The sequence below is a fragment of the Hyperoodon ampullatus genome (assembly GCF_949752795.1).
Source record: "Hyperoodon ampullatus genome assembly, chromosome: 14".
Classification (NCBI taxonomy): Eukaryota; Metazoa; Chordata; class Mammalia; order Artiodactyla; family Ziphiidae; genus Hyperoodon; species Hyperoodon ampullatus.
Genome location: NC_136927.1, coordinates 5,782,646 through 5,807,245, shown reverse-complemented (window position 1 = coordinate 5,807,245; position 24,600 = coordinate 5,782,646). Strand labels below are relative to the sequence as shown.

General features: G+C 46.7%; 1 protein-coding gene across 1 annotated transcript in view; it reads left to right on the top strand.

Moving 5' to 3' along the window:
- Positions 1–24,600, top strand: part of ABHD12 (abhydrolase domain containing 12, lysophospholipase) — a gene marked incomplete at its 5' end in the record, with an annotated part of 69,538 nt that overhangs the window by 31,042 nt on the left and 13,896 nt on the right. Inside the window, 2 exons of the mRNA XM_079718825.1 lie at positions 17,278–17,402; positions 23,731–23,836. Of these exons, the coding sequence (XP_079574951.1) occupies positions 17,278–17,402; positions 23,731–23,836 (231 nt within the window). The remainder of the gene's footprint in view (positions 1–17,277; positions 17,403–23,730; positions 23,837–24,600) is intronic.

Sequence of the window (24,600 nt, the reverse complement as noted above, 5' to 3'; positions counted from 1 at the left end):
AAAAGAAAAATAAGAAAAATTTTTTGATTTTTTTAATTGAAGTATAGTTGATTTACAGTGTTGTGCCAGTCTCTGCTGTACAGCAAAGTGACTCAATTATACACATATATACATTCTTTTTTATAATCTTTTCTATCATGGTTTTATCACAGGATATTGAATATAGTTCCCTGTGCTATACATTAGGACTTCGTTGTTTATCCATTCTAAATGTAATAGTTTGCATCTACTAACCCCAGCCTCCCAGTCCATCCCTCTCCCCCCCACCCATTTGGCAACCACAAGTCTGTTCTCTATGAGTCTGTTTCCATTTTTTAGATAGGTGCATTTGTGCCCTATTTTAGATTCCACATATAAGTGATATCATATGGTATTTGTCTTTCTCTTTCTGACTTCACTTAGTATGATAATCTCTAGTTGCATCCATGTTGCTGCAAATGGCATTATTTCATTCTTTTTTATGGCTGAGTAATATTCCATTGTGTATATGTACCACATCTTCTTTATCCATTCATCTGTCAGTGGACATTTAGGTTGTTTCCATGTTTTGGCTATTGTGAATAGTGCTGCTATGAACACAGGGGTGCATGTATCTTTTTTTTTTAATAAATGTATTTATTTTTATTTTTGGCTGCCTTGGGTCTTCGTTGCTGCACATGGGCTTTCTCTACTAGTTGCGGTGAGCAGGGGCTACTCTTCGTTGTGGTGTGTGGGCTTCTCATTGTGGTGGCTTCTCTTGCTGTGGAGTACGGGCTCTAGGTGTACGGGCTTCAGTAGTTGTGGCACGTGGGCTCAATAGTTGTGGCTCATGGGCTCTAGAGCACAGGCTCAGTAGTTGTGGCACGTGGGCTTAGTTGCTCCACAGCATGTGGGATCTTCCCAGACCAGGGCTTGAACCCGTGTCCCCTGCATTGACAGGTGGATTCTTAACCACTGCGCCACCAGGGGAGTCTTGCATGTATCTTTTTGAATTATAGTTTTGTCCAGGTATATTCCCAGGAGTGGGATTGCTGGATCATATGGTAATTCTATTTTTATTTTTCTGAGGAACCTCCATACTGTTTTCCATAGTGGCTGTACCAACTTACATTCTCACCAACAGGTGGGAGGAGGGTTCCCTTTTCTCCACACCCTCTCCAGCATTTGTTATTTGTAGATGTTTTAATGATGTTTATTGTGACCAGTGTGAGGTGCTACCTCATTGTAGTTTTGATTTGCATTTGTCTAATAATTAGTGATGTTGAGCATCTTTTCATGTGCCTACTGGCCATCTGTATGTCTTCTTTGGAGAAATGTCTTTTAAGGTCTTCTGCCCATTTTTCGATTGGGTTGTTTGTTTTTTTGTTGTTGAGTTGTATGAGCTGTTTGTATATTTTGGAGATTAAGCCCTTGTCTGTCGTATCATTTGCAAATATTTTCTCCCATTGCATAGGTTATCTTTTCGTTTTTTTTAAAAATATTTATCCAGTGTCAAGGTCAGAGAAGAATGTATACCCTTAGAGGAAGAAAGCATAAAGAAAAAGACTAATACAATAAGAACAGAAAAAAATTAAAACTTCTCTTATAATTACAAATATTACCAAATAAAAAGACAAATGACAGAGGGAAATATTTTAGAAATATATAAAATGTCAGACAGAGGGACAATATCCTTCATATATAAGTAATTGTAAGAGGAGAGCACAATTAGATTGAACAGCCAGGGAGACTTGGGAGCAAACAGCTGGGAAGCTGAAACCTGGAGGAAGCACAGGGCTGGGGACATGAACTGGTCTCAGAGGTGGGGAAGCATTAGGCCCGTGCAGGTAACTGATAGCTGGAGGGTCAGAGGTGGGCATTCCCCCTGGGACCTGTTTCAGATGCTCTTGCATGTAAAGGTTTAAGTGAGACAGTGATATGACCAAGTTTGCCTTTGAAAAGAGTCTCTCTGGCTGTATAGCAGGCAGGTGGAGGTTGGGGGTTCCATTTAAGAAGTCTCTCCAGAAGACCAAGGTATTGATCTCCAAAATGGGATGGGTTCACCCAGGAGGTGGGTGAGACACAGTCATTAAGATATGGGAAGGAAATACTGGGACTTCTAATTATATTCATATTCAGATATTAACCACCCAGTTATACATGTGTTTAATTTAAAACGAACGTGTATATTGAGGGCATGTTCCAAAAATGTTACTGATTGAATGTGTAATCAAGAAAGTTTAGGGCTGCTGGTCTAGGCAAGATATGTGGCTGGCCTGGAGCAGAGAGGCAGCAGACGAGGTGACTAGAGGTGTATGGGTTTGAAATGTTTTGGAGTCTTGGTGTGCATTGGAAGTGGAAGTGGGGCAAGAATGGGTCTCAGGAATGACTGCTGGGGGTCTGCCACGGGCACAGGTATTTGCTGAGATGGAGAACTGGAGGGGAAGCAGATGGAAGCAGAGGGGGAGAGGTTGGAAGATCAAGCATTTGGTTTGGGACGTGATAGTTTTGATTTGCCTGTGGGACTCCACGTGGAGACACTGAAGATAGCTGTGTATACAGCGCTGTACCTGGAGCTCAGTCCTTTGAGGCCTGCACGTTGTTGATCTGACCTGAGTGTTGGTCAGGGCAGACCAGGTCATGCAGCAGAACCCCTGGGTCACTGGTGTATTTCTTACCCCACTGTGTGTCTGGTGTGGCCTCTGCTTGTTGTGGTCACCGAGGATCCAGGCCAGCAGGGCCTCCAGCTCCACACACCCTCCCTCCACCTTGTGGGCCGTTGCTGCTCCTGAAGCGGAAGGGACATGGTCTCTCTGCTCACGTTTCCTTAGCCAAAGCAAGTCACTTGGCCGCCCCTAACTCTAAAGGGGAAGGGGGACGTGCCATCCTACCCTGGGCCCAGGAAGGCACAGAGGCAGAGAGAACGGTGAGCAGCGCCGGCGACTGCCATGCATTCTGTGCAAGAGCTGATGGGCTCGGCTATTTTTAGCAGATGACAGTCGAGTAGCACTGGGCCCACAGCCCAGAGCACTGCTCCCCTCTTCGCTGCCTTAGGGCATGTCCTGCAGGCCTAGGGCAGAACACCACTCAAGCTGAACAGGGAGGTCCTGTGACTGCTAGAAAACGCAAGTGTCCTGGGGACCGAGGGCCACAGAAGTGAGGTGGGTCTGCCTGTGAGCTGCCAGAGCCGGGTGGGGTCCACCCCGGAGGAGGCTGGCAGCCCCACCACCGTGCACCCGCTTCCCGCTTAGCTTCCCTTCTGGTGCTGCATGCCATGTTACTGGCGTCATTTCTGAAGCATGAAACTACTGCTTTTAAGCACTAACGTGGTTAAAGAGTAATTGTAATTTAGGATGCCAGAGCAGGAAATTAGAGCTCAGCTGGGTAGTTCGACCAAGCAGGGCTGGACAAAGCCAGCCCAGGACAGAAGCTCTTTCAGTTCAGCTCAGTGTTCCTCCTCCATGTGCGAGACCGAGACCATGACCGTGCTGAGCATTTCATGTCCCTGTTCGTTTACTCTGCACAACGGGCCTTTCAGGTAGATTCCATTTAGAGTGAGGGAACCGAGGCTCAGAGAGTCGGGCTGTGAGGAGTGACAGGCCATCTCTGTCTTCACGGCTATGCAGAGCCCAGGTTTGGGAGCACGGTGCCTCGCACTTTACAGGTGCTCCCGCTGGAGGGAAGCACCGCAAGGGCCCCAACTGCCTGAAGGGCTGTTTTACTGGATGGGGGCCTTGCTCTGAGTCTTCACCCAGCACTCTGTTCCCTCCCCTGGCAGAGGAATCAGGCAGGTTATTGAAACATCTAACTCGGGAACAGTAAGGTGAAAAGCAAATCACTATCAATTTGGAAATCGGAGGGGAAGCAGGTGCCATTCCTGCACCTGCCTCCTCACACATTTTCCTAGAACTGCAGCCCTTCTGCCTGTCTGGGCGCATCTGAGGGTTGCTCACCAGGGCTCGTGGAGGTGGAGTCGGTCCCCAGGTTGGTCCCTGAAGGGCTCCAGTCCTGGTGCTAGAGAGGTGGACACGTCCACAGCAGCAGTGGGTATGCTGGCTGAGGTCACACGTCCAGGAAAGAGAGGGTGGCCAGTTCCCAACAGTTTTAAACCATTGGGTGTCAGAGCAGTGCATGGGAAACGGCTGTTTGGAAGCTGATAGGCTTAGTTGCAGAGAATCTTGCAAGCGCTGAGCATTTGTTGCCTAAGGGAAGTCTGAGGGCTTGTACCAGCTGCCCTGCAGAGGGCCTGTGGGAAACGAAGCCTCCACAGCGTCAGGTGCTGGGAGCAGGCGGACCAGCAGGAGTTACTGTGGGGGCCTGGCCTTAGGTATCATTTCTCCTGTTCAGTTTGGCAGGTGCTATTTGACTGGAACACACTAAGGTATACTTTTGTTTTTCATCTCCATAGTGCAGGAACTACATTGATATAAACAAGCTCATTCACTGACGTTTTCCTCAGTAAAGAGCATCTTTTTGGCTTCCTTGGTTCCTAGATTTGGCTTCTGTTCTCTCAAGAAAGGTCTCTCTCTCTCTCTTTTATTTTATTTTATTTTATTTTATTTATTTGGTTGCACCGGGTCTTAGTTGCAGCAGGCGGGCTCCTTAGTTGCGGCTCACCAGCACCATGGTTGTGGCATGCGAACTCTTGGTTGCGGCATGCGAACTCTTGGTTGCGGCGTGCATGTGGGATCTAGTTCCCTGACCAGGGATTGAACCCACCCCCTGCTTTGGGAGTGCAGAGTATTAACCACTGCACCACCAGGGAAGTCCCAAGAAAGGCCTCTCTTTATCTCCCCATCAGTGCTTCATATTATTGCCCTAGTTTCACAGCTCAAAGTGGGGAAAAAGAAGACAGCCTCCTTAAAGTATAAATGACAACTTTCATTTGGTGGCATGCAATGAAAAATCTTTAAAAATATATACCTTCTCAGTTTGCTCAAAGAAGGGGTTTTGCTCTTTTGGCAGGAAATGGTTTAAAAAAAATTTTTTTTTTAAATGAGAGCTTCATCCACAGGAAGTTTTCTTAGGCTGAGCTTAGAGACACAGCCTTTCTCATTACACATGATGAGTGCAGCCTCATTCTTATTTTCTGTCTTGACCTTAAAATGGGGACAGGGCTTTGTTGTTTAAAATCTTCATTTGTTATCTGCCTGTTTTCCTTTGTTAGCAGAGAATGAGAGTGAACCCCTGCTAGTCTTGATGTCCTGCATGAACTGTTTTCCAGCTGCAGATTGACAGAGTATCAGACAGGGTTCACTTCTTAACACCTGCTGGTTCCATATAATACAGAATTTCCAGCTCTAGCCTCGCAGAGGACATGGTAGTGTTTATATGAGGTGGGGGCCCTTGGGGATGATTGTACTGTTATTTTTCCCATTTCCTGTTCCAAAGACAGACTTTGACAGCTCAAACCTCTTACAAAGAAATAATGCTTCCATTGTTCAAAGCAGTTTAACTATGTTTGAGTATCTCTTTAGAAGGCACAGAAGGAGAAGAAAAAGAGAGGTGGGAAAGGGAAAGCCCAGGTCAGATAAGCGAGCAGACAGAGAAGCGATGGGGCCAGTTTCTTGGTCTGAACTGCTGGAGGGGGTGTGAAGACTGTCGTTCTGAGAAGATGGGACGGATGGCCAAGAGCTGAGCAGACCAGACAAGTTCATTTTTCTTCTAGTGTAACCTTGATTAATTTTTTCTGACAGTACAGTCCTGTCTTGCATAGGATTTTGCGGACTCAGTAGTTTGGCTTGCTGGATTTGGTTTGGTGTTGTCATGTTCCCCAGATCGCTTGGGATCCTCTGTGTCTCTGTGAATGGTCGGACCGGAGAATGTCTTTGTCTTGGGCATAAGGAAAGGTGGCCTGCGTTCAGTTCCACGTGGACCGTGTGCTCGTATGTGAGCCTCAGTTTCTCATCTGGAACCTGGAACTTATATACAACATTTTAGCCCAGAAGGCATGAGGCCTGGCAATTGATGCCGAAAAGCCAGAATGCTTAAAAGTCAGCCATAAATGTGAATGAACTTCTGTGGAAGGACCTATTTTGGCACCAGAGCTGAGGTCAGTTGCGGGAAAGTCCTCCCACTGTGGGCACTGTGAGCCAGTAGGTGTCTCCTTCACTGCCGTTCCTGCCCACTCCCATCCTGCTTCTGGGACAGCATGTACCCCTGGGTCTGGCTTCCACCTCCCACAGCGGTGAACTGGCACTGCAGGTAGGAGCAGTCCTTAGGGCCCAATTCTGGTTATTGGTTTTTTGCTTACTGCCAGATGCAGTTTCCTGCTTCATTGAGCTTATTTGATCTGTTGAGGCCAGAAACTCCTTTTTGTTTGTTTGCTTATGAAAGTGGTTTAAGTCTTAAAATTAGAACCTTCAGGTCCTGTCCTGAGAGATTGAAGGGCTCCTTTGGCTACTCCAGGGTGGCTTCCTTTGTCCCCAGTTCTCTGTCCCTCCTAGGTTTTTTGTTGTTTGTTTTTTTTGTTTGTTTTTTTGGGTTGTTTTTTTTTTGCGGTACACGGGCCTCTCACTGTTGTGGCCTCTCCCGTTGCGGAGCACAGGCTCCGGAAGCGCAGGCTCAGCTGCCATGGCTCACGGGCCCAGCCGCTCCGCGGCATGTGGGATCTTCCTGGACCAGGGCATGAATCCGTGTCCCCTGCCTCGGCAGGCGGACTCTCAACCACTGCGCCACCAGGGAAGCCCCCTCCTAGGTTTTTACAGAGAATCTCAGGAAGAATTCAGGCGTGCTCAGCACCCTTACTGGTCTGTTCCAACCCCAGGGGAAGGGACATGCCATACAAAACTCTGAAGTGCGGGTGGTGGCACATTAATGATCTTGGGCATTGAGTCTGGCTCGGCAGGGACAGAGGGAAAGGCCGTGAAGGTGAAGTAAGTGGCAGTGTCGCAGGAAAGAAAGAGTGGGGCCAGAGAGGATGGTCATGTCCCAGGTCTCAGGTGAGTTCCTGGGACGGGCGACGGCTGCCGAGTGTGGGTTCTTGACTTTGCGCAGGAAAGAATTCAAGAGCGAGCCATAGTAAAGTAATAAGAAAGTTTATTTGGGGACTTCCGTGGTGGAGCAGTGGTTAAGAATCCACCTGCCAATGCAGGGGACATGGGTTTGAGTCCTGGTCCGGGAAGATCCCACGTGCCACGGAGCAACTGAGCCCGTGTGCCACAACTACTGAGCCCACATGCCACAACTACTGAAGCCCGTGCACTTAGAGCCTGTGCTCCGCAACAAGAGAACCCACCGCAGTGAGAAGCCTGTGTACCGCAACAAAGAGTAGCCCCCGCTCGCCGCAACTAGAGAAAAACCCGTGCGCAGTGACGAGGATCCAATGTAGCCAAAAATAAATAAATTAATTTTTTAAAAAAGGAAGTTTATTCAGGGAGATACACACTCCATAGACAGAGTGTAGGCCATCTCAGAAGGGGAGAGGCACCAGGGTACGGGGTTGTCAGTTTTTATAGGGGTGGGTAATTTTATAGAGGTGGGTAGGCTAATGAGTGGGAGGATTATTCCAACTATTTTGGGGATTTCCAGGAATTGGGCCACCGCCCACTTTGTGACCTTTATGGTTGGCCTTGGAACTGTCATGGCGCCTGTGGGTGTGTTATTTAGCATGATGTATTACAGTGAGCATATACTGAGGCTCAAGGTCTAGTGGAAGTCAACTCGTCCACCATCTTGGAGCTGATTGGTTCTAACCAGTTTATGTTGTGTCCTAGATGGCTGTCATTCTTTTAAATGTTATGCCCTGCCCCCTTCCTGTCTCAGCAAGTGCCGAGGTGCTCAGGGGCTGCTGGGTGGGCAGGCGGCTGTGGTCTCCTCGAGTGTGGTCAAGTCATACTTCAGACCAATAAAACTAGAATTTCTTTTTTTTCTTTCTTTAGTTTTATTATTATTTTTTCTTTTTCTTTTTTTGGCCACGCTGCACGGCATTCAGGACCTTAGTTTCCTGACCAGGGAGCAAACCCATGCCTCCTGCAGTGGACCGCCAGAGAATTCCCAAAACTAGAATTTCTTTTTTTTTTTTTTTTTTTTTAATTTTTATTTTTTTTATTTTTTTTTTTTTTATTTTTTATTTTTTATTTTTTTTTTATTAGTTTCTGCTTTATAACAAAGTGAATCAGTCATACATACACATCTGTTCCCACATCCCTTCCCTATTGCGTCTCCCTCCCTCCCACCCTCCCCATCCCACCCCTCCAGGCGGTCACAAAGCACCGAGCTGATCTCCCTGTGCTCTGCGGCTGCTTCCCACTATCTATCTACCTTACGTTTGGTAGTGTATATATGTCCATGCCTCACTTTCGCTTTGTCACAGCTTACCCTTCACCCTCCCCATATCCTCAAGTCCATTCTCAAGTAGGTCTGTGTCTTTATTCCCGTTTTACCCCTAGGTTCTTCATGACATTTTTTTTTTTTTAATTCCATATATATGTGTTAGCATACGGTATTTGTCTTTCTCTTTCTGACTTACTTCACTCTGTATGACAGACTCTAGGTCTATCCACCTCATTACAAATAGCTCAGTTTCGTTCCTTTTTATGGCTGAGTAATATTCCATTGTATATATGTGCCACATCTTCTTTATCCATTCATCCGATGATGGACACTTAGGTTGTTTCCAGCTCCGGGCTATTGTGAATAGAGCTGCAATGAACATTTTGGTACATGTCTCTTTTTGAATTATGGTTTTCTCAGGGTATATGCCTAGTAGTGGGATTGCTGGGTCATATGGTAGTTCTATTTTTAGTTTTTTAAGGAACCTCCATACTGTTCTCCATAGTGGCTGTACCAATTCACATTCCCACCAGCAGTGCAAGAGTGTTCCCTTTTCTCCACACCCTCTCCAGCATTTATTGTTTCTAGATTTCTTGATGATGGCCATTCTGACTGGTGCGAGATGATATCTCATTGTAGTTTTGATTTGCATTTCTCTAATGATTAATGATGTTGAGCATTCTTTCATGTGTTTGTTGGCAGTCTGTATATCTTCTTTGGAGAAATGCCTATTTAAGTCTTCTGCCCATTTTTGGATTGGGTTGTTTGCAAAACTAGAATTTCTGAAGCAAGTTCCAGGCATTGATAGTTTGTAAATTTCTCCAAAGATTCTAATACACAACCAAGTGACTGTCAACCAGAGTAACTTTCAGTGTAGATGCTTGGTTGAAGACACAAACTATGAAATAGAAAAAACCTGTGGAACTCAAGTGTAGTGGGAGCCCAGAGAAGTTGGTGGTGGTTCTGATAATTTTCTGCATTAATGATCATGGGGCAGTAATTCTTTGATCAAACATTCACTGAGCACAACCTGTAGGCGTGGCATTGACTTAGCTACCACAGAGACAAAGTTGAAAGACAGGGTCCCTGCTGGAAGGACTTCATCTGTTGGAGAAAGATGGCCAGACCCGATGATTACGCTGCTGAGAGAAAAACTTTTCCAGCATAAATTTAGATCTGAAGTAATTGACAATAGACAGATCAACAGGAGAAAAGTTTATTATGCATGTGGGAGAGCTCTGTAAAGAGAGTGGCTACCCAAACAGCCAGAGGGAAAGGGTTTATACTGCCAGTGTCATAAAGGGGAGGGGCAGGACTGAGCCTTGTTGATACAGTGCTTTTGGATGTCCTGTGCCCAAGGTCAGTCACCTCCCTGACTGGAGACCTCCCCAAGGGCGGTTTGTGGCAGCTGCTCTTCTAGAGCTCTGCCTTAGGCAGAGGAGGGAATTTCCAATGAGATTTCTTTCTGTTAGAAATTAGATGTTTTCATTTTGAAGTAATTTTGACCATTTCTTCTGGGTTATCAGTCCCCACATTCCCCCAGTTGAAACTTCCCAAGAAGTTTCACAAGCAAGGAGCTGGTTGATTGCTGCAGAGAGACGACTCAGCTGAGAAGGTGAGAAGTAGGCAATCTGCAGTAGGAAAGAAGACCTTGGGTTAGAACAAGCAAACAAAAAGAAAAACAAAGATTAATGGTTGGAGCAGATTCTAAACCCATTTTCTGAGTCCAGAGGGCAGTCAGTCGAGAAGATATTTAAACGTTGAGTTTGAAGCATTTTTAGGTGGTGGAGGGAGGATGGCAATAAGATGGATTTCCTGGTTTGCAGTTTGAATGTCTTTGGTAATGGCATCCCACACGTGATCTGCTGTGGTGAAGCCTCAAAAAGGTTTACATCAAGTTGACCAGCTTCATCCGGAAGGACTTTTCAGACCCTCAGGGAGGGGGAAACTGCACGACAGCCTGGAGTCCCATTGAGGATCTGGGCAGTCAGGTCACCTCGAGTCAGGAGGGTGTGAAGAAAATTAGAAATGTTAACTTGGAGGGTTGTAACCAGGCATTGAAGGAAACCCAAAGAATTGAGAATTTGGTGAAGACTGATAAAATGTACAAGAGGGCAGGATCTAGACCAGTTTACAGATAGATAATAAAACCTCAAAGATAATGAACAGGACTAGAAATCTGAATAACCCACAAGGGTGTGTTACAGTTTTCTGTTGAAACATAAAATTTCTCTCCACAGTTGTGTCCTTCTTTGATCAGAGATACTCAAAGTAAGATTATTTTTCTTTATTTAAAAAAAAAAAAAGATTTGGCCTAATCATTTACATAAGTGCAGCAAGCATGCCAGTTGACCACATAGGCCTCTTAAAAGTTTGCTTTGCTGGAACATTTTATAAGGAATCTCAGACTTTTAAAAGTCTTTCAAAGCTAGGAAGCCAAGCCAAGAACTGCAGTAGCTATAGATTTGGATGAATTCCTATCTTCCTGAAGTCCTTAAAATACCTTACAGTTTTTGGGGCCTGCCAGGAAGTGACGTGTAAGTAAGGCTGGGAACTATGTAAATTAGGTAGCAGGCCTGTGTTCCTAAGAGGCGTTTCTAAACATTGGTTCCATAAAGTCAGGCTTAGTTCCTTAAAGCTGTCTGGTCGTATACAATTCTGTGAATCATTTTTAAATATGCCACTCCAGTCAGAGCCTTGGTTATGTAATCAGTGTTTCCAATTGTGTCCTGTACAAGGAGGACGGATTCTTGCTGAACTTATGCAAGTAACGACATTGCCATGAAAAGAAGAACAGTCAGTCAGAGTCTTTGAATTCTGGAAGGATCAGGCAGGGGGAAAAAGATAAACGTTTGTTACCAAAGTTAGTGTGCCCAATGCACAGTGAGGCCAAACAAACCAGAACATTGGAGTCTGGAGCAGAGAAAGGTTTATTGCAGGGCCAAGCAAGGAGAACCGGTGGCTCGTGCTCAAAAACCCCTGATGGTTTTGGCGGAAAAGTTTTTATAGGCAAAATTTGGGGTGAGGGTTGCAGGGTGTGTAACTTTCTTCTGATTGGTTGGTGGTGAGGTATTACGGTGGTGCTACAGGAATCTTGTGCGCAGCCTGAAATTACCATCCTCCACCTGGGTGGGGGCCTTAGTTCCTGCAGAAGAAAGTCAAAGATATTGTTTTGTGTACCCCTTGAGGAGGAGCCAGGACCCTGCCCCAAGGGTGCACTGTTGTTCTTGACTGCCCCTCCCTTGTTTCTCATTGCCTCCCTTCCCCAGTTAGCAACTGTTTGAATCTGCCCTTTGGAAATCAGGGAAGGTCAAGGAGGCTGAGTGAAGCCTATCTCCTAGAAACAGGGGGTGCAGAAGGGCTTTTGTGCCCAGGAGGGCCCCGCAGAGTCCTGCTTGGTTTCAGCTATTGTTGAAAAATCATTCATAAAACTTTTATATCACGTCAGCCTGATACACTGGTTGGTTGGTTTGCTTATTTATTGATTGATTGATTGATTGCCGCATTGCGTCTTTGTTGTTGCTCACGGGCTTTCTCTGGTTGCAGCGAGCCGGGACTACTCTTCGTTGTGGTGCACGGGCTTCTCATTGCAATGGCTTCTCTTGCTGTGGAGCACGGGCTCTAGGTGCGCGTGCTTCAGTAGTTGTGGCTTGCGGGCTCTAGAGCGCAGGCTTAGTAGTTGTGGCCCACAGGCTTAGTTGGTCCGGGCATGTGGGATATTCCCGGACCAGGGATTGAACGAACCCATGTCCCCTGCATTGGCAGGCAGATTCTTAACCACTTTGCCACCAGGGAAGCCCGATACACTGGTTCTTAACAGTTATACTGGGATTGTTCATGAATGCTGTAAGCTAGCCATCATCAAGTTATTTCCCTGTTTATTATTTTTATAACACGTGTGTTAGGCAAGTTTCAAAAAAAAATCACACAGGGCTTCCCTGGTGGCGCAGTGGTTGGGAGTCCGCCTGCCGGTGCAGGGGACGCGGGTTCGTGCCCCGGTCGGGGAGGATCCCGCGTGCCGTGGAGCGGCTGGGCCCGTGAGCCATGGCCGCTGGGCCTGCGCGTCCGGAGCCTGTGCTCCGCAACGGGAGAGGCCACAACAGTGAGAGGCCTGTGTACCGGAAAAACAAAAACAAAAACAACAACAAAAAAAAATCACACAATAAAAACCTTAGTTAACTACGTGGGTTTTGTTTTATTGCTGCACTTGATATACATGAAATAATGGATTTCAAGCAATTTTACTGCATATCTACTTGTACTTTTATTCTTAGGTTGAGTTTATAATTTTTATAATCTTAATAATCTAGTAGATTATATTAGGTTGTTATTCTACCTGGGTTTATTAGCCAAATAATGTGTGCTCATATTATACTTAATGCTGATAACTCAGAGTGAAACCATGCACTTCAGGTGGGACTTGAACCCACATGCGGGGAGTTGAACCTGGTCAAAACCCACTGTCTTTTAATTGAGGTCACACACCTGGTCTCAGGACTTAATGAAGCTGAGGTTCTTTATGTCTTGTCGAGTGAGAGACAAAGTGATAGGTAGAAGTGGATTTATTTAGAGAGAAACACACTCCACAGAGTGTGGACCATCTCAGAAGGTGAGAGTCCCCGAAGTATGGTGTGGTTAGTTTTTATGGGCTGGGTAAATTTCATAGACTAATGAGCAGGATTATTCCATCTATTTCGGGGGGAAGGGGCGGGGATTTCTAGGAATTGGGCCACCACCCGCTTTTGGCTGGTTTTGGTTGGTCTCAGAACTGTCATGGCACTGGTGGGTGTGTCATTTAGCGAATGCATTACAATGAGCATATAATGAGGCTCAAGGTCTACTGGAAGTCGAATCTTCCACCATCTTGGATCTAGTTTTTGTCATGTCCTTTGGCTGTGTCATTCTTTTAAAGGTTGTGCCCTGCCCCCTTCCCTCCTGTTTCAAGAGGACAAGTGCTTTTATTAAACTGACACCACTCAACTGGTTTTATTTATACATGAGCTTGAAAAATATTTGGGTTCTTATACTTCTGGGAGTTTTAGGAATATTTAATTTGTCACTTATTTCTCTTTAAGCCAGTTGGAACAGAGCTCCTTAAAGGGGTTTTATAAATTAATTTGGTAATACCATCCAGGGCTAGGAAAACATCACAAATACAGTGGTCCCTTGAACAACATGGGTTTGAACTATGTGGTCCCTTGAACAACATGGGTTTGAACTATGCGAGCGGGTCCACTCATAAACAGATTTTCTTTCACCAAAGACGTACCACAGTACCACATGATCCACAGTTGGTTGAATCCACAGAAGCAGAACGACAAAAATGGAGGGCCAACTTTAAGTTATACTCAGATTTTCAATTGCATGGAGGGTTGGCACCCCTAACCCCTTTGCTGTTCAAGGGTCAGCTGTAGCTTATATACATACACACATACACACACATATGTCCATACATATGTAAACAGACAGTCAGATACAAAGAGAGATCTTACTGCACTCGTCCTGACAGCTGAGCCACCAGTCTGCATAATCACAGTCACACAAAACTCAGCAGCTTATGTAACGTAAGAGTTGGTTCTCATCTTTGCCCTGCTTTATTTATCTTTTTATCTGAATTTAGTTTTTGGGAAATGGAACAATTTAAGGTAACCTGCTCAAGATGAGGACTAATGCTTTTTTACTGTATTTAACTTTTAAGATTTTCATTTCCCATGATATGTAATCCTGTGGAGGCAATGGACTAACTTTCAGGTGAGGGACTTTTTGAGAATACCAAGCAGCAGTCTGGGTGTTTCCACAGCCCAGCTGCGTGGGTAAAACACCCGACCTGTTTCCACTTTGTCATTTTTCCTTTTCATCCTCAGGTAGAGGCTGTGTGGAGTCCCTGAGTCCCTTAACAGCCCCCCATGGAGGCAGGGGCCTAAAGCTCTAGTGGCTGTAGGGAGGTGGGGCTGGGGTGGGAAGGCAAAGGCCTGGCAGGGTGGACAGAAGGAGCCGGTAGAAAGGTCAGGCACGCGTACAGCCCTCTCTGGGATGCCTTCTGAGGAGACGGCTTGGCATTTCCAGACAGAAAGTAGAGTTAGGGGATCAGGGGATGAAAAATTACTGAGGAGACATCAAGGGTGGGGGATGAGGGACTTGATCAGATATCAAGGTGGGGGATGACTTAGCAGGATTCTTGCTTAAGGCAGGTCAAGGTCAAGGCAAGAGGGCTCAGTTCTTGGTAAAAGCTGAGAAACTAAGTGAATGTCTAATGACCGCATAAAAACTGTACAAGTCAGGTGGTGTCAAATTCTTAGCTGTCAACAAAAATGAAAAGGGCTTATTTGAGTTTTTTTACTGTGTGATTTTGAGCATATAACCCTGAAGAAGTGGTGATACTAGTAAACTTCCATTCCCTTTTACTGATATGAACAAGTTCTCAATACTTATATTTTTAAAAACCAAAAACAAATAGAATTAATGCTAACTCCCCTCTTTTTTCTATCAATAAGTAATATATAGAGAGAGACATGATGCATTTGGGAAAGTAGCGGAATCCATCTCATTTAAAGATGTATTTTCAATAAAAGTTTACTTTGCATGCTTAATAATAATTTACCAAAATTATAACATATTTGTCATTTTGATTAATGTGTATGATAATAATTATAATAACTCAATCCAGAAGAAAATAATTTTAATGTAGAAGAGCCTTATTGCTACAGGTATATAATTTTTTTTCATTTCTATTTATATATATATTTTTTGTTCAAGAGGGATATGACAGCTGGTAAGTGGTAGATTGGATGCTGGACCAGATCATTTGACTTCAGAGCCGGCACCTTAACCACTACATCGTATGCCTTTCCTCGGTGAACGGGTAGATTGTGCGTGGAATTTAAGATGCCCTTTTAAACTTCTGCATCATCTAGTTAACTCCTGTATTCCTGACTTAGTGTTTCCATCAGTGGCCCTTTCCCTGGAAGCCCAGACTAGGTCAGGTCACCCTGCACCAGATGCCTCTCTCACAGCCCTTTGTCTGCCCCGCTGAGCTGAGAGCACAGTAGAGACGCAGATGGCATCCTCTGCTGCCCTTATTGTCCACTGCCCCAGGAGTGCCCAGTGCTCAGTAACGACTGGTGGTTGAGCCAGGTGAATGAGTGAAAGGATTACATTGTCAGATATGCATATTTTTCATCAGCTTTATTGAGGTATTATTTACATCAGCTTTGTTGAAGTATTATTTACGTGCGATAAAATTTACCAACATATACATTCATGTGTCCACAACCACAGTCCAGATAAAGAACATTTCCATCACTACAAAAGTTGCCTCATGCCCCTTGCAATCTCTTCCCTCTACTCCCAGCCTCTGAGGTCACTGTTCTGCTTTTCTGTCTCTGTAGTTTTGCTTTTTCTGGAATTTCAGACAAATGGGATTATACAGTATGTAGTCTTTTGTGTCTGTCTTATTTAACTTAGCCTAATGTTTTTTAAAAATTTTTACTTATTTATTTTTATAAATTTATTTATTTATTTTTGGCTGCATTGGCTCTTCGTTGCCGTACGCGGGCTTTCTCTAGTTGCGGTGCGTGGGCTTCTCATTGCGGTGGCTTCTCCTGTTGCGGAGCACAGGCTAGGCGCGCGGGCTTCAGTAGTTGTGACACATGAGCTCTAGATCGCAGGCTCAGTAGTTGTGCATGGGCTTAATTGCTCTGTGGCATGTGAGATCTTCCCGGGCTAGGGCTCGAACCCGTGTCTCCTGCATTGACAGGAGGATTCTAAACCACTGTGCCACCAGGGAAGTCCCTAGCCTAATGCATTTAGATCCTTCTGTATTGTTGCATGTGTCAGCAGTTCAAGGTATATTTTTTTAAACCACCTTACTTTTTTTTGAAATAGTCCAGAAATAAATAACTAAACCCATTGAGGTTGAGACTTGATATGCTGAGATAAGCAGCAGTTTCCATGTGTGCTTGGGGCTCATGGGGTCCCCAGAACCCTTCAGCATGTCCGTGAGGTCAGAGAGATTTCATGGTAACACTGAGATGCTGTTTGCCTTTTTCACTTTCAATCTCTCATGGGGTTTCAGGAGCTTTCCAGATGCTGCATGACGTGTGGGATTGCAGCAGATTGAATGCAGAAGCAGATACGAGAACCCATCTGTCTTCTTTTAAGCTGTCTGACTTAAAGAAATTTGTAAAAATCTCCTCACTAAAATTTTTCGTTTTGGAAAATATCATTTTTTATAACAGATGTTAATTATATTAACATGTAATGGGTTGTTTATTGTTATTAGATGACTTAATAGATATTTTAAATTTTTCTTTAGTTTCTCATAAAACAAATAGTAATAAACACAAATCATATGAACAGAAGCTCTTTTGGGCCCTCAATTTTTCAGTTGTAGAGAGGCCCTTAGTCCAAGAAGTTTGAGACTCTCTGGGCTAGGGACATTTTTTAACAGGGGATCAGGAACAGGATGAGGAAGTCTTGGAGCTGGTTGTGGATTAGAAGAGTCTTGAGACCTGGGGTGATGACCTGGCCCGAGGTCCCCGGAAAAGGGGCCTCTGGAGGGTATGCGGGCAGAAATATGAGAACATGCAGTGATGGCCAGAGCCTTGTTCTCAGCCCCTGCTGCCTCCCGGGACCTGGTGTGGCAGGTTCTGTCCCATACGTGCTTCCTCTGATGGGTAGCTCACGCTTGCTTGCAGGAGGGCAGTCAGAGGCTCAGAGGCAGCCACTCTCCTGAGGTGAAGTTGCAGCTACTGTCTGACATGAAGTTGGGCACTTTCTGAGAATCTGATGGCTGTGCTGGGTTCTGATCCCAGGGCACACAAAGGAAATCAGCAGGACTGTTTCTTGGGCTTTCAGGAAACAAATTTTACCCTTCTGGTAGAGTTCTAAGCGCAAATTAAAAGGCAAAAGCAGGTGGGAGGCTCCTCTTATCATTGGTGATATTCTTGTTGGAAACAATAGGTATGGATCTTGGTCAGTGATGCTGCTACTAAACCACGCAGACTCATTCCTGCCTTTGACCTGCTCACTGCTTTTCTCTTTCAGGCGAAAGGGCCTGTGCTTCCGACTGAGGAAGATACTCCTCTGTGTCGTGGGGTTGTACGTGGCCATTCCATGTCTCATCAAACTGTGTCCTGGGATACAGGCCAAACTGATTTTCTTGAATTTCGGTAAGTGCTGTGTGTCCATTTTTCCTTTCATTTTAGTAAGAGTTCATTTTCATGGTGATTTATGTATTTATATATTCACTACTGAGATCAGGAAATAGAGCCTTTTTATTGTCCAGAAGGTTCCCTTTGCCCCTTCCCAGTTAAAAGATGTTTGTCACGAGGGCATTGCTCTTCAGGGTTGGCATTTGTGTGCACAGGTGACTACTGCGTGGTGGAGGGGTCTTTCTTCAGCTGAGGTGGGTAGAAATGTTGATGACATGGAGAGTCTTCTGAAGCTGTCTTGTTGGGGAGGCTCTGTCCCTTGTGCAGTCTAGGAGGTTAACTGTCCTTGGAAAAGGTGACCACTGACAATAGTGCCTTAAAAATAATTAGGCCTTTTTTCTTTAAACTAAAAAAAAATCTTTTTTTCCCCCCTTAAAAAACCCTGACATACTTTGGTTTCTGTGGAATTATATGCTGGCTTTAGAGGTGTTATAGTCTCCTTCAGTTAACTTGGACCTGGTATGTTCCAAAGTTTGTTTGTTTGTTTGTTTTTTTCATGCTATATGTTTACTTTTGGGCAAGTGGGAGGAAAAAGGGTAGAAGTATCAGGTTTATGAAGTATACGGTTGCCAGGAATAATCCTTTTATGGAGCATCCTTTTACACCTTCAAGATGAGGCCAGGCAGGGAGGGGGGACTGCGCCTGCGGGCCTTAGAGGTCGGCGGATAGAACCTGGTGCTTGGCACACAGCAGGTGCCTCATGAGAGGTGGCCTTGCAGTCGGGTGTCGGGAGCACTCAGGGCAGATGAGGCAGGCTCTGCACGCTCTTGGCTGTGCTGGTTTGCAAAGAGTGGGTTTGAACTTGTGTGTGTCGGAGCTGGAGGCTTGGGAAGCTGGGCTGGTGCTATGGAGGCAGCGGGGGAGCTGGTGAAGAGGAGGTGGGGGGAGAGGACACACAAGAGGTGTTGAGGTGTCCTGTGCGACTGGCCTGGGGCAGCAAGGCAGGGGGTGGGTGGCCCCTCGTCTGGAGTAACACCAGTGCTGCAGACTCTGCAGAGGCCCGTGTGCATTGGGGCACATGAGTTTGGGGTGTTAAGTCTGCAGTAGACTTGATCACAGAAAAGTGGATGTCGCTGCTAAAAGGGAATGTCTGCTCTAAAGAGGCACAGGAGGAGGAGGAACAGAAACAGTGAGGTGGATATTTAATACTTCATAAACCTAAAATGCGTTTTTTATTTGGGTGTCATAAAGTAAGTGTAAAACACATGTAGGTACACTATGAAGCATTTGATTTTTCTAACATAAACGTGGCTTAACTTCCAGGAATTTATCATCCCTGAGTTTTCACCGCTTGTGAGAAGCACAAACTTAGAAGGAACTCACAACCTATTAAAATCAAGAAAGTTTTGTTTTTTTCTGACTGTAATGTCCCTTAAATGTCCACAGTCAGTCTAGCACAGAAGAGAGTTTGGGTTACACGCAAACACGAAGCCACAGGCTGCAGATTTCCCGATAGCAGACCTTACAGTCAGCCCTGCACAGCTTTCCCACAAGGCAGGCCTCCGGACAACTCCAGGCCCCTTGGGCAGGTGTCTTGGCAGCAGGTGGCCTGCTGCCCTCTGGGCTGCCACACCGTGGGGTCCCAGCAAATATTTGAATTGAGTTGATTTTCTTTAGGTCAGTCATTGGGGTAACTTTAGACACAGCCCACAAATTTTGCACTGTTGATTTCCTAATGAAATGGCAGGATGTTCCTGGGTTCTCTGGGTTGGGCTCCATGGCACAGAAGAGGAGGGCCAGGCTGGGCCGTGGGGCCATCCTGCACCCCCCAGAGAGACACCCGTCCCCAACTCCTTGTTTCCATATGCCTACTGTGTGGAAGTGGGGTAGTTGTCTGTGCCCCTCCCCTGTGGAGGAGATGGGGATCTCCAGGCTGTCTTGCAGTGTGACGTGGCAGTTTCATTTCACGCTTCTGGAGGGCCTGCGTGTTCGGGGGGCATCTTCATTCTTATCTCCTCAAGATGTGAATCGTGAGCTGTGGATTTCCATTTGGATATTGAAAGAAGTGTAACAATCTTTTGGGCCCCAAAACATGATTAAAATAGTCTTAAGTTCATAGCAATTCTATCTGAAACTAAATGTATAACTCAGATAAATAAGCATTAGATGAAGGATAGCATCTATGATTTAAGGCATTATTCTACTTAAAATATATTTTCATAAACAAAAAATTACATGATCTTTCTAAAAACAAAAGATTAACTGAAAAACTCTGAATGGCGTGAAGAAGAAAATGAAACTTGTTCAGAGAAAATCGCTGTCACATTGTTTATTTCCTGCTGGTCTTTTTGTGTGTGTCTGTACATGTAAGCATAAATATATGTGCTTTTCAGTACTCACATTCAAAAGTCAGTACCCCCGCCCCCAGCCCAGCGATGTTGTGGTGATACCAGCCCCTTGTCACAGTCTTTGCCCTGGGATTTAGAGCCGTCTCCTGGTGGGAAGGAATGTTTGAGTTCAGAGGCTGGTGCAAAACTGCTCTTGTCTGCACACTGCCTTGGGCCTTTTTTGGAGATTAGGGTTAATATATGAATTGCTCATTTGTTGTTCAAGCCGAAGGCCAGCCTGTCCACTAAAGCTTTCACGGGATGGCGGTCCTTCAGCCTCCTCTTTTTCCTTCCCCTTAGCAGTCCCTGTGACCCCTGATAGCTTTCTTTCCTTATCCCTTTCTTCTTGTGGAAGCCCAGAGCCCGTCGGGGAGCTGGAGTTTGATAAAACCCAGAGGGCCTTCCCAGCCCTTCCCTTGTTGGTGGCCCACCTCTGCCCGTATATCAGGGTGGTCTTTACTCAGTGCCTGGGATGGGGCATAGCCCCGCTGTTCACAGTTCTCAGGCAGTCAGACGTGTTCTCTGCAGCCCAGGAGTTCTGGCCTCTCACCCCACCAGTATCTTCTAGATTGGCTGAGGAAAGGATGGCAGGCTCCGTTGTTTTCTGTTCATTCTTGTGTTTGCTCACTGTTCACCGAGCACCATCTCTCGAGGGTCCTTTCTAAATCACTCCCCATGATGTTTGTGGTTGCTGATAAATGACAGCGAGGGCAGAGGGTGGATAATACACAGCTGGGGAAGCAGGAGAACCCAGAGGCCTGGTCCTGACAGCTGCATGGGCCTGTGTGCTGGGTCCCTGGGCTGTGCACTCAACTTCTGTGTGAGGCGGAGCTTGTAATCGATAGCGATGAGGAGCTGGGTCACTGTCCCCGGCTCCCGATTCCTGCCCCTGCCACCTCAGGGGACTGCTGGCGGGCTGGGTGCTCTCTCCATGCTTCAGCCCTGCGGTGGAAGCAGGGGCCAGGAGGGTGGGCTCCAGCCTGCATCCCAGAGTCACGGGCCAAGGGCTGTGGCCACAGGAGTGAGCCGTGTTCTGGTCCAGGCAGATCCTGGACCCTCCTCAGGCCAGCCTGGGGCCCTGCACCCCTTGACTCCGTTCCTTTGTCTTGCAGCAGTTCTGCTTGCTTTTACCAGTAGTGGCCAGGTGGTTCCTCTGGGGCTGTCTCACCCCCCGGGACTGACCAGGCACCTCTCTCTAGCTGGAGGGGAGGCACACAGGCAGCACCTGCACTTGGTGCATTAACTACATCCTTTTCCACGGTTTCTAAAACAGAAATGAAAGTGAACCAGAGGATGGGCTTGGTGGGATGAGTCTGTCCTAGAGCAGGATTGAGTTTCTTGGTTCTAGATTTCTCAGGCTTGGAAGCTTTAGGATTAACTGCTAATCCTCGGAAGATGCTTTTCAGTGGTAGGGGCCCTCTCGGAGCTCTGGGGCAGCACGTAAGCTGCATGGCTGCCTTTTCTGGGAGAGAGCCCGTGAGGCCTGACAGCAGTGCCCTCAGCCCTCGATGGTGCCCACCTTCCCTTTGGCACGGGCACTCCAGCCTCAGGAGCAGAGTTGACTGAGTCAGCACTTGTTGGACATAGTCAGAGTTTTATTGACAAAGTCGTTTCCCCTCAGTGGTCAGATGATGAACTGCCACCTGACGCTGCAGCCTCAGCTTCCCCAGCACGGAGCAGTCACCAGGGATGGCAGGAGCGGGCACCTCTGTCTAAAAGAGACGCGTCCAGGGGAGACCTTTCTAGGCCTGCTGGTCAGGAGCCCTCCCTGAGGATGTTGTCAGAGTGAACTCTGACTCCACAGCACAACAAACACCACAGACAGGGTGGCTTAAAACCACAGAAATGTATTCTCTCCCAGTTCTGGAGCTTCGAAATCCCTGTGTTGGCAGGCGTGGGCTCCCTCTTCCTTGCCTCTTCCCAGCCTCTGGTGGTGGCTGGTGTTCCTTGGCTTGTAGCTGCACCACTGCTGCCCCTGCCTCCATCACACGGCTGCCTTCTCCTGTGACTTCATGTTGTCTTCCTTCTGTCTGTCTGTATCCAAATTCCCTTTTGATAAGGACACCAGTCGTATTAGATCAGGTCCACCAAATGACCTTACTTAAGCTTGATTATCTCTGTAAAGACCCTGTTTCCAAACAAGGTCACCTTCTGATGTGCTGGGGGTTAGGACTTCAGTATATCTTTTGGGGGGACCCAATTCGAGAACATTCAGGGCCCACCAGGATCAGAGCCAGTTTACCTTCCTCACTTCCTGTCCGATTAGTCAAGAGTGTGGGCTATGGAGTCGGGCTGCCTGGGTGCAAATCCCAGAATCATCACATGTGACTCATGGCTGAGCAAATGCTGTGGTCACAGTCGTACCAGCCTGTTTCAGGGACGGTGTTCAGAGTACTGGGAAGGTGCACCAGTAAATAAGATTCCACCTCCTTTGAGTGCCGGTTTTCTGTTGAGAGAAAATAATTAAAGTTTTTAAAATGTAGCCTGCTGCTTGGAAAAGAGATGGATTAAGAAGCTGGAGGTTCAAAAGCAGCCCTGGTGGGAGGATTTGTCTTCCCCGTGGTTTGAAATGCTCAGGGAATTCCTGGGGAGAAGGAGCATGTGCATATCCTTATGTCCTCGTGAGTTGGCTATTTCATTTCTTCAGTGAACGTTTACTGAGCTGTGGGGACATTTGACGAAGTAAGAGTTGGAATGTAGGTATGTGGGTGCAGAGTATTGGGGGGGCAGCAGGTGCAAAGGCCCTGGGGCGTGAGGTGGGCATGCAGGGCTTTGGTGCCGAGAGGCCGTGTGAGTTACACAATGAAACTACTCTCTTCACCAAAGAAAACCAGAGTTGCATGACTTCCTTGTTGAAGGCGGGACTGGCTGGAAGTCAGGGCTACACTGCCCTTTGTCCCCACCCGCTCTGGGAATTGCCATTTTATAATGTGAGTAAATCCCATCTCAAGGTTTGGTTTTTTGTTTTTCATTTTTCAACTAAATATAACTTCAAAAATTGTGTTCATCTCAAGCAATAAAAGTGCACTGGTATACAAGGGGAAAATTACACACTCGCCTCCACCCCCCACACACACTTTAAACCCATGTTCACAGCCTGGTGTGTCTCTCTGTATTTCTTTCCAAGCCACACTCAGTGTTGGTGTTGGTGTTGGTGTTGCTTGCTTGTACAGTGACGACATGGGATTACGTAGCAGCAGCACAGTGATCTTACCCTCCTTCCCTGCTCTTCTCATCTGCCTGTAATTCACGGAGGTTCCTCCAGGTCTTTCGATATCGGCTGCCTCTGTCTGAAGGCCCAAGGCTTCCCATCGTTGGGTACACTGCAGTTTATCAGCCGTTGCCCTGTCTACAGATCACCTGTTAAATTCAGGGCTGAATGAGTAGCTGCTGTCTTGTTCCCATGCCTTCCGTCGACTCTGTGTGGCTTGTGGGTTCTGTGGATTCCTCCACCTCTAGCACCCACTCCTCATATTTGGCCTCACTCTCTGTTAAATGACAGCACTAGGAACCTCAGAATCCCACTTACCTGGCCCGCACCTACATTCAGGTGGTCATCAAGCCCGTGGCCCCAGGCCCAGAACACACGTCCGTCTGTCGCCTTTCCCACAGTCCCTCCCCCAACACCCTGGCTCCAGCTTTCAGTCGTAGCCTCCTTGTCTCCAGCCTCTCTCATGGCCAGGCTGACCCTCAGGTCTCCCAAGGATCTTTCCTTCCCTCCTTCACATCTTCTCACACCTTGAACAGCCTTCAGTGGGTCTCTGCTTGGACCTCGTCCTTGCCGAAGGATCTGTAGATACACCTACCTCCAGCCCCGCCTGAGGCTGGAGGGCCCGGTGCCCCAGGCAGTATAGCGTTGGGAAAGTACTTGGCACTTTTTGAGAGCTTCACCTCTGCTGTGTACGTGTGTGTCCGTCCACCCTCACTAATCCTGGTTTCCATCTCTTTGTCCCCCACAGTGCGCGTTCCCTATTTCATTGATTTGAAAAAACCGCAGGATCAAGGTTTGAATCACACCTGTAATTACTACCTCCAGCCAGAGGAAGACGTGACCCTTGGAGTCTGGTGAGTGTGCAGCCTCAGGGCTGCAGGGGCGGGCACCGGCTCTGCAGCTTCTCCAGGAGGCAGAAGGCCTGTGAGGTGTGGCCACTGCTGTCCTGACAGCGGAGCCGTCTCTGAAACTCTTGCTTGTCCATTTTTATCTTTTACCTGCCGCTTCCAAAGGAAAGATCTCAACTAAATTCCTTGAATAATGGGGCACGAGATGGCCAGCTCTGTTCTGAGGTTTTCAAAGCAGATTGGTTTTTGCAGAAAGCCTCGTTTCCAGGGGAGAAGAAAGCCAGAAACAGAGAATATATCACAGAATCGTGAGCGCAGGCTTGAGCCACACCTGTCTTGCAGAGAAGGGCCCACCCAGTTGTTGAAAACAGCTGCATTTCTTTCACACACAGCACTCAGCTCTTGATAGTGGTGGCGTTTGCTCTTTTTTTAGCGTTTACTTTTTTAGCCATAAATTTAGGTTGGGCCTAAGTTCTGTGACTTCTTGGCATTTCTGTGGAATATGATTTAATGCTTTTACTGTGGACTAGTTGGTATTTACAAACAACAGAACCAGAGCGGACTGGCTTTCCTGTGGCGTCTTCTCTTTCTCTCAGAAGCAGCTCTGAATTGCTGCCTTTGTCTCAGTAGAACTGCTGTGGACGTGAGAAGCTTCTGAGTGAAGTGCTCTGAATCGCTTCCCTGTGCTGTGCAGAGGGCAGGGGGTCCTGCGTAAAGACCAGAGGGTGAGAGGGAGGTTCTGGTTCGTAGTGGCTGAGGCTGGGGCTGTC